Source organism: Bison bison, unplaced genomic scaffold, assembly GCF_000754665.1.
Source record: "Bison bison bison isolate TAMUID 2011002044 unplaced genomic scaffold, Bison_UMD1.0 scf7180017864456, whole genome shotgun sequence".
Classification (NCBI taxonomy): domain Eukaryota; kingdom Metazoa; phylum Chordata; class Mammalia; order Artiodactyla; family Bovidae; genus Bison; species Bison bison.
Window position 1 is genome coordinate 27,092,829 of NW_011495018.1, and position 10,074 is coordinate 27,102,902.

At 54.6% G+C, this 10,074-nt stretch overlaps 2 protein-coding genes across 2 annotated transcripts in view; both read left to right on the forward strand.

Annotated features, from left to right (window-relative positions):
* The window catches only part of CALHM1 (calcium homeostasis modulator 1), a 3,576-nt gene extending 1,134 nt beyond the window's left edge, over positions 1–2,442 (forward strand). Inside the window, exon 2 of the mRNA XM_010859415.1 lies at positions 1,960–2,442. Coding sequence (XP_010857717.1) covers positions 1,960–2,442 — 483 coding nt within the window. The remainder of the gene's footprint in view (positions 1–1,959) is intronic.
* A 3,386-nt stretch (positions 2,443–5,828) lies between these two features.
* CALHM2 (calcium homeostasis modulator 2) overlaps positions 5,829–10,074 on the forward strand; it is a 5,440-nt gene continuing 1,194 nt past the window's right edge. The window contains exons 1-2 of the mRNA XM_010859416.1: positions 5,829–6,118; positions 8,150–8,864. Of these exons, the coding sequence (XP_010857718.1) occupies positions 8,310–8,864 (555 nt within the window). The 5' untranslated portion in view covers positions 5,829–6,118; positions 8,150–8,309. The remainder of the gene's footprint in view (positions 6,119–8,149; positions 8,865–10,074) is intronic.

Below are 10,074 nucleotides of genomic sequence, written 5' to 3' on the forward strand. Positions count from 1 at the left end.
GTGCCCCAAAGGCAGGGCTGGAGGGCCCACTGACAGGGGATTCTGGAGCCCTGCTTCCACGCTATCTGCCACTCTGGCCCGCCACTCATCTGAGCCCCTCAGGACTCCTCAGCAGTTGTGGTGCGTGGGCAGGAAGACCTGGGCAGGGGTCTACCAGGGAGGGGACAAGGCTACAGAAGCATGCACACTCTGCTGCGATGAGTCCAGACGCCCCGGCTTCCCCTCCAGCCTGAACTCTCCCCTCTGGGGCTTGCGTTGTCACCGGGTGCCCCTGTGAACTTCACACTCCGAGCGCTTTCCTTCCCGCCTGCGCCTCCTCTGGTCTGAACACTTGTCCGTCATCCACTTTACCCTCCACCTGACCTTTAAACAATTACCTCATAGACTAAAAGGGGCCCCAGAGGGCAGGCTGCCTGGCCTACAGTATGTCATTTGGACTTCAGGGGCTGAATTCAAAGTTTAATTTTAGAATTAGTTGACATCATCTAAAACCTGAAAACTATCACATAAAAATGAGATTTCCAGGTTTACCTGAAACTTTTGGAGATTCAGCCCAGCAGGGCCCACATTTCCTCATCCAGCACATGCTCTGCAGTTTCCCCGCCCCAGGGTGCTCTACCATAACCACTGACCCCCACTACTGACAGTGGTTGCCCTGCCTCGCTCACCCTGATTTGGCCGAATGCTTCTCTGTGCAACTGGGGTTGACCCTAAGTTGAAACTGGGGGAGCAGCCTTCACCACAGTGAGTTACTGGAAGAATAGAACCAGCACCTGAGTGTCCAGTGCTCTTCAGCACAAGTTTGAGCAATTGTCCGATTTGTCTCTGTGACCCCTGAGGGCTCAGCTTGGAGCCCACACGGGAGGCACTGACTGAGAGCTGCGACTGAAAGGCAGACAGCAGCAGGAGCCAGAGGCGAGGTACAGGACTCAGAGGAGGAAGCGTCACTATGGGAGGTCAGGGAGGGCTTCCTGAAGGAAGAGGCATAGTTAGTGAGGGCTGGTTGGCCAGTAAGAGTGACTAACAGTTACTGAGCACTAACTAGGAACCAGGCACTGTGCTGTTTATTGCCAGTTTTAGTCCTCAGAACAACCCAGTGGGATGGTTATGATCAACAGCCCCATTTTGTAGGTGGGGAAACTGAGGCACAGAGAAGGCAGGTACTTTGCTCCCAGTCAACTGTTAAGGACAGGCAGACCTTGTTTTATTGCACATCCCTCTATCAGGCTTCACAGATACTGCGTGTTTCACAAGTTGAAGGTTCCTGGCCACCCTGCGTCGAGAAAGTCTGTTGGTGCTGTTTCTCTAACACCTTTTGCTCACGTCTTGTCTCTGGGTCACATTTTGCCAATTCTCATAGTATTTTAAACTTTTTCATTATTATATTTGTTATGGTGATCTGTGATCTCTGATCTTTGATTTACTACTACTGCTCATTGAAAGCTCAAATAATGGCTAGCATTTTGCAGCAATAAAGCATTTTTTAATTAAGTTGTATACATTATTTTTTATACGTAATGCTATTGCACATGTTATGTTAGTGTAAACACAACTTTTATGTGCACTGGGCTCCCAAAAACATGGTGTGACTCACTTTATTGCCGTGTTTGCTTTAATGTAACAGCCTGGAGCAGATCCCACAAATCTCTGGAATATGCCTGCAGTACAGATGGGCAAACCCAGGCATTCTAGTTCCAAGGTCTGCCCAGCCAAGTCCTGTGTATTGAGAGCCAGGCCTACATACCGGGCATTTCACTCAAGCGGTCTCATTTCCATGAGATGGTATATCTGTGCCCATTGTACAGGAGAGAAGTGGAGGCCATGAGGTGCCGGCATTTGCTCTTTGTAGTCAGTGCTCTTTTCCCTAAAGGCCCTGGCACAGAGTGTGGTTTGGGGGCTTGGACAGGCTCGGGAGGCCGGAGGGCAGTGCCCGGCTGACTCTGTCTTCTCTCGTCTCAGGCCCTGGGCTGGTCCTTCGTGCTGCTGACCACGCTGCTGGCATTTGTCGTGCGCTCTGTGCGGCCCTGCTTCACACAGGCCGCCTTCCTTAAAAGCAAGTACTGGTCCCACTACATCGACATCGAGCGCAAGCTCTTTGATGAGACATGCACGGAGCACGCCAAGGCCTTCGCCAAGGTCTGTATCCAGCAGTTCTTCGAGGCCATGAACCACGACCTGGAGCTGGGTCATGCCCACCGGGCGTTGGCCGCCGGCACCACTGGCTCGGCTGCCCCTGCTGCCACAGAAGGGGTGGATGAGGAGAGGGAGAAGCTGCATGGCATCACTGATCAGGGCACCATGAACAGGCTGCTCACGAGCTGGCATGAGTGCAAGCCGCCCCTGCGGCTGGGCCAGGAGGAGCCACTGGTGGACAACGGCTGGGCTGGGGGCGCGCCCCGGCCTTCACGCAAGGAGGTGGCCACCTACTTCAGCAAAGTGTGAGCCGCAGCCAGGTGAAGAGGTGGGAATGGGATGTGAGCCCACAGCTCCTCAGACCCCCAAACTGGATGAAGAGATGAAGGCTGCAGGTGCTGGTCGTAGGCTCCAGAGCAGACCTGCATGCCCAGGCACTCACCTGCCCATTTGAGGCAGGAAATTTGGAGTTGGAAGGGGACCTCAGTCCCCCAGCTATGGGACTATCCTGGAAGGTCCTGGAGTTACAGGGCCACGAGCAGTATTAGTCAGAGGGATTCAGAACTGCCTTTGGGGGAGACAAGCTCCCATCTGCCCAGCCCCTCCCAGGCCACGTCACCCCTGGTTCACTATCTCCTCTCAGGCTCTGTGAGCGCCTTGCCCCAGCGTTCACTCATCTGTGATTCTTTTTTAAGATCTTAGTTCCCTTACGCTCAAGGCTCAGGGAAGTCCAGCCACCTCATGAAGCAGGAATCCTCTGATTTTGGCTGGTCTCCTGAGTGAGGCTGAACAGACCAAAGTGGGCCATAAGGACCTGACACAGCCCCATCTGATGGAACACGCCTATGGTCACAGGGGATAAGATATCAGAAGCTAGGCCCAGTCGGGAGAAGCCAGGGTATGGCTCCCCACGGAGGTCACTCAACATCATCAAGGCGGACTGCACACTTCCTTAGCACTGGCATGGAAGACCCCTGACTGGGTAGCTTCTAAATGACAGAGGCCTCTCCCACCATTCTGGAGACTGGAAGTCCAAGATCATGGCACTGCCATGGTCATGTTCTGATAGAGGCCCTCTTCCTGGTTGGTAGAGCATGCCAGCTCACTGTGCCCTGTGGTGGGTGAGACTGCGGGCTCTCTGGAGCCTCTTTTTAAACGTTTTATTTACGTATTTATTTGGCTGCACTGGGTCTTAGTTGTGGCATGTGGGATAGAGTCTCCTGACCAGGGATCGAACTCAGGCCCTGCATTGGGAACATAAAATCTTAACCACTGCACCACACAGGGAAGTCCCTGGAGCCTCTTTTATAAGGCATGAATCCCATGCCTTGAGCACCTCCCAAAGGTCCCACTCGTTAGTCCCATCGCCTCTGGGGGTAAGATTCAACATATGTATTTGAGCAGGGGACATATTCAGACCATAGCACATGCCATGGAGAGGCCTTGGAGATGGCCTTGCCACGTCCCTCACATCCAGGTCTCAGGTGGAAATCAGACCATCCCCAGAGCATTTAGAAAGGGAAGCTGATGTCTTCCCATGTTCCCAGAGACCACATCCCCTGGGCAGGGGGTTCTAAAGTGCTGAAGGTCTCTGTCCTGAGGTGTGGGTGAGGGTGGAGGAGAGGGAGGGGAGCTACCTAGTGTGGAAATAGCCCAGACTCAAAAGTGAGACAGAACTGGGTCAAATGCTGGCTCTACTACTTACAAACTGTGTCCAGTTGCTTCACTTTGCCTCAGTTTCCTCATCTGTACAAGGGAGATGAGGCACCTACCTCATGGGATTGTGTGAGCATTAAATGGGTGAGGTACGTAAAGTGCATGGCACGTGGTAGGCACTCAGTACTTGGCGGATAACGTGGGTATTGATTTCCAAATCTGAGGGCTTCTCTTCCTCCTGGACTGAAGGTGGGGACATAAGGAACTAGAGCTTCCTTTGTCCAGGGGGAAGCAGAGGGCCAAGAAGATGAGCTTCTTGCCCCAAGACATCTTGGAGACCTAAGTCCCATTTATCTAAGAATTCATTTTGATCTTGAGCCTTACAACACTGGGTTAATAATTTTCATTCTTCCTCAGGCATCCTTCCCTCTATTCCCACTTCTGAGACCCAGTCTCTCTCCTTTTAATTATTTGGGAAGAGGGAGAAACCTGGAAGCCTAGGTAGGCTGGAGGCCTCCTCCAAGAGGTGGGACTTACTCTAGGGGGTGATTCAAATGAGTGAAGACCAGGGGTGTGTGAACAGCTGGGAGTGGGCGGTGGAGGGGGGAGGGTTGTTGTCCAGAGGAAAAAAGCCAGCCCAGAGTTATTGGGAAGTATAAATGTGAAGGAAGGTGATCCAGAGATCCAGCAGTTAAGAATCGGCCTTGCAATGCAAGGGACACCAGCTGGATCCCTGGTGCAGGAAGATCCCACATGCCGCAGGGCAACGTGGGCCACGACTGCTTGAGCCTGCGCCCTAGAGCCCATGAACCACAACTACTGAGCCCATGCGCTGCAACTAGGGAAGCCCACACGCCTAGAGCCTGTGCTCTGCATCAAGAGAAGCCACTGCAATGAAGAAGCCCGAGCACCGCAACCAAGAGTAGCCTCCACTTGCTGCAACTAAAGAAAGCCTGTGCATAGCAGCAAAGACCCACCACAGCCAAAATATACATAAAAATAAATTTTAAAGAAATGTGAAGGAAAGAGTAAAATTTTAGGTCAGGCAAACCTGCATTCAAATATTGGGGCTGTAGGACCTTTGGCAAGTCCTTTGACCCACAATCCTCTGACCCACAGAGGATTCAATCCCAGTGGGTCAATCCCTCTGACCCACAGTTGTCTGTCTGTAAAACGTATGTTTAAAAGACTTGCTTTTCAGGCTTATAGTGAGGTTAAAGGATAACTTCTGAGGAAGCATCTGGAACCATATTTGGGACATCGTAAGATGTGAAAAAATGAACACTGGTCCTTTTCCCTTCATTCCTGCACGTGAACAAGCCCAGCTGAGGGAGGCCAGCAGGTCACTCAGCAGTTCTAAGGTCACAGAACCCCAAGACTGCAGAGTGGACAGGGGTCTGGGGGTCTCTCCCTTGATCCGGGAGGGTGGGTCATCGACACTGTCTTTGGGCCCTCCCCTTCAGCATTCCCGATCCATGACTTTTCAGCCTCAGCTTGTATACTTCCACAGACAGGGATCTCACGACCACTTTCTGGAATAGGCTGGATAGTTCTAATTGTTACAAAGGGCTTCATCTGCCTTCTTGTAATTTCCACCCACCAGTCAGAGCTCTCCCCAAGGGCCTCAGAAAATCCCTAGAGTCCAGAATTTTCTCATCAGTGCTCCTGAGATTCGAAGCAGCATCTGGGGAGTGAGTGGAAGTGAGGACAGAAGAGCCAGCAGGGGGAGGGCTTGCTCAGAGAGGACCAGGATGGGGGAGGGGGGCCTTTGGCTTTGCATACCCCACTAGGAGTCAGCGTCGGTCTGGTGGCTCCTCTCCCCTAATCCTGCTTGGGGCTCGGTTCTGGCTGCTTCTGCCAGTGAGGATCATGTAGAGGGGGTGCTCCTGAAACCAGCCTGGAGGACAGGCCCAGACCAGAAATGCCGGGGGCCCCCTGCCTGGCTCCCAAACTGGTCCCACTGGTGCAGAGCCTCTGAAGGCAGGCGGGCCGCAGCAAAACTGACTCCTCCACTTCCTCTCCTCTCCCCGCGCCGCCCGCCCTCCGCCCGCCCCCACTGCCTGGCGCCCGCCTGCCTGGAGACTGTTTTTCCACTGGCTGGCGCACACCATCCATCCTGCGGGGTTCAGCCTCTTTTCTGGAGTTAAAACTTTTTTTCCGGAAGACCCCAACAGCCCCAGGCCCTGCCGGTCTCTCCTGGGCAGAAGAAGCAAAGCAGGAGGGAGAGGGCATGGGCTGGTGCCCACCCAGGGTCTCTGATGTTCTTGCGCCACTTGGAGAGCCCTGCCCCTCGGAGGCCAAAGCTACCGATGCCCGCAGCAGATCCCAGGTAAGGAAGGGGAGCACACAGGGCCACTCCGGGTTTACCCAGAGGGACTTTCCCGGGAGCCAGGCCCCCCCCTGAGCCTCCTCCTCCCACTCCCCAGGCACCTGTTTCCTGTCCTGACTGCTGCTGTTGGAGGTCCCATCGGGCCTGGATATGACACTCGCAGGCCTGGGGCCCAAGGGCAGTATTCTCAGGGGCAGTGTTCTCTCCTCTGTGCACCACCCACCAGTGTGGTGATTTTCAAACCCAGGGGAGCATATTAGAGGCCGTTAAGTCAAGAGGAGGAGTGGGGGGTGGGGGAGGGGGCTGCCTTTAACCGGATCATCCCCAGCAATATCGCAAACTTTTGTTTCCCAGGGAGTTAGACTGGAGCTCCAGGACCACCAGAGACAGTGAGTTAGGGAAGACAGATCTCTTCTTCTCCACCTGGCAACCCACGTGGCACCCAGCTCTGCCCCAGCACATCAGGCAGTCTTGGCAGTAACCGGGAGGGACAGTAGTCCAGAGAGGAGGCACAGAAGGAAATACTGGCAGGGCTCCCCACCTCTGTTTGCTGCCCGCCCCCTACCTCCCATCGCTCCACTCCCCAGCTGCCTCTGGCCTGAGGACTTTTATTTTTCATCCCGGGATAGAAAGAACAGGGGCCACACCCTTGCCTCTGTGGGCGGAACCTGGGAAGGGAGTTGGGGCAGAACAGGGCTGAAGCTGGAGGCCTCGGCTAGTTCCTGGCAGGCTGCCAGCCCTGCTGCTACCCAGACCAAGAGCAGCCTCGAGAGCCGGAGACTCCACTGTCTCTCAGGCACCGCCAAGCCTTAGGCTTCATCAAGGCCTCCTGTTGCTGGCTGGCTGGGCGGCCCCAGGCCTGGGGACCTGGGTGGAACATGGCTGCTGGACGGAGAAAGGGGAACGGGTGGGGAAGGGGAAGCTTGCCAGGGCTCTTGTGGATGGGCACAGAGCGGGGGCAGAGGAAACCAGGAAAACAGAGGGCTTGCTTAGCTTGACCCACCGTTGTCCACTTCCGAGGCTTCCTCAGGTCACGCTCAAAAGTCCCGTCCAGGCACGTCCATATTTGAATAGCTTAAGCAAAGCGCTTATCCTCTGGAGGCCTTAGTTTCCTGATCTTTGCCCCACGAAGAATTACCACCCCCACCCCTTGCCATCCACCTCACCTCTGGGAGGGGCCTTCAGGACCGGACAAGGTGAGATGGAGGGTGTCATACATGGGACAGTTATCAGGCACAGTTTATTCCCTTTCTTTCCCTCCAGCATTCCTAAGAGGGCAAGGGCCAAATGATTTATCCTCTTTTCACAGATGAGGACACTTAAGTCCAGAGAAAAGTCATGAAGTATGTTGACAGCCAGGATCTCCTAAACCAGTCCAGAGCCTGCGGTCTCCAAAATGAAAAGGCTCTTATGAACTCCAGGGAGGCTGTACCAGGCTCACCACTGACTGGAGACCCCTTCCTCTACACCAGCCCATAGCACAGGGTCAAGCCCAAGTCCCTCATCCACCGGACACCCACTCCAGCTTTTATACCCATGGGCTAGACACCCGAGGACACACCCTCCAAACTGTCCTAGGTCCCCCAGCACACTAGCAAGTACCTGGAATCCCAAAGGGAAAGCCAGTCAATATCACACATTCCCCAAAGCCACAGGGCCATTCCTAGTCCCCACCTCAAGGGAAGCTTATGGGGATGACAAGAACCAAAGTACGTGAGGCAGACAGACCTGAGCTTGAATCTTAGCTCTGCACTCATGTGTGAGCCAGGCAGGCAGTCACCCTGGGGAAACCTCCACCTTCCAACCGTGCACTGGGCTATCACAGCTCAGTGCAGGACCATGACGATGGGCAATGAGGGGTGCAAAACACCTGACATGTAGTAGGAGCTCAGTGAACAGTGGCTACTCTCCATCTGCCCAGGCCCTGGGGCTCCCCGAGTCTCCTTCGTTTCTCACCAGCCTGACTTCACAAGAGCCCCCTGGTCCCTATTTTCAGAGGCAAATACTGATTCGTCACCTACTGTCCCACAGGAAGCACCCAACTGGCCAGTACAGGGGATGAAATGGCAAGACTGTGCCCCGCCCTCCGGTGCCCACTAGCCTGCAAGCTCTCGTAGTCCCACCTGGAGCCATCATCCAGATCTCCTCCTGCCTCCACCCTTGCCGTCGGCCTCCCAGCTAACCCATCACCATGGCAGCCCTGATCGCAGAGAACTTCCGCTTCCTCTCTCTCTTCTTCAAGAGCAAGGATGTGATGATTTTCAACGGGCTGGTGGCACTGGGCACGGTGGGCAGCCAGGAGCTGTTCACCGTGGTGGCTTTCCACTGCCCTTGCTCACCGGCCCGGAACTACCTGTATGGGCTGGCAGCCATTGGGGTGCCTGCCCTGGCACTCTTCCTCATTGGCGTCATCCTCAACAACCACACCTGGAACCTGGTTGCTGAGTGCCAGTACCGGAGGACCAAGAACTGCTCGGCTGCCCCCAACTTCCTCCTCCTAAGCTCCATCGTGGGCCGCGCGGCCGTGGCCCCCGTCACCTGGTCTGTCATCTCCCTGCTGCGTGGTGAGGCCTACGTCTGTGCTCTCAGTGAGTTCGTGAACCCCCATTCACTCATGGTTGGAGAAAGGAGCTTCCCAGTAGCCCATGCCACAGAAATCCTGGCCAGGTTCCCATGCGGGGAGGGCCCTGCCAACCTGTCAGTCTTCCGGGAGGAGGTCAGCCGCAGACTCAAGTACGAGTCCCAGGTAAGACTGTACCAAGACAAGCTCCTCTTTTCTCCCCTACCTGATGGAGAGTGGGCAGGTAACAGCTCAGGGTTAACCCTGCAGTTAGTCCTCTGGGGCTGAGCTCTCCAGAAAATCACTAGATTATCAGCCTCAGGCATGAAAGCTGGGTATCCATGGGTTAGCGATTGGTGGGACAAGGGTCAACGCCATCCCAAATAAGAGAGTTTTAAACATTAAAGGAATTTTCTTCTTGCTCAGTCCGAGCCTGATACCTGTCACAAATTAAGCCCTTTGCTCCAGCTGGATTGAGCACAAACCGCTGCCGCCTTATGAAACCTTTGCTGTTGGCTGTGAGCTGGTGGTGGAGGATGGCTGGCTCAGGGGATGAGCATGTTCCTATCCCAGGAAAAGCCACTGCCTAGCAGAGTCAACCTCAGGCTTTGCCAACGGAAAAGGAGTCCCTTGAGACAGGAGGGGTGTCCAGTCAAGGAAGCAGCAGCTGCCACCACGATCCTAGCCTCAGCCTCAGCTTAGTTCTGAAGGAGAGGAATTGGTCAGGGAGAGGAGGCAAGGGCAGAGAGCTGGGCAGGAGCAGAAAAACAGCTAGTGTTAACTTAAAAGAAGCAGGGTGTGCGAAACAGGCAGAAAAGAGCAGTTTTCTTTTTTGGGGGGTCACACTGCACGGCATGTGGGATTTTAGTTCCCTGACCAGGGATTGAACCCGTGCAATGGAAATGCGGAGTCTTAACCACTGGACCGCCAGGGAAGACCTGAGCACAGATTTTCTAAAGGTACATAAGTAACACAAGTAGAAAAGCAGGGCTGGAGACAGCACCAAAAGAGATGGAAGATGGCAGGCAGAGAGAAAAGGTATTTGATGCTCAAATGCCCACAGATCTCTGTCCACGCTTAAATGGGGAAACAAAGATGACCTTGACTGTCCTAGTCCTCAATAGGCTCACGGCCACACGAGACAAGCACATGAGTGATTTCAAAGAGGCTAAGTCTAAACACAGAGAAGGTGTGAGCTCCAGGGAGTGAGGGCAAAGCGGAGGAATCAGTCAGAAGGGCCTGCTGCCCTTAGAGGAACAGAATCTGAGGCCAGAGAAATGACAGAGCCAGCTCTCAGGGGGTTATGCCTGGTTCCACCCAGCCCACACCCTCTGACCAGCTCCCGCCACTTCTTCCTAGGGCAGGTGGGGGTCCAGGCAGCTCCCTGCCCGCCCTC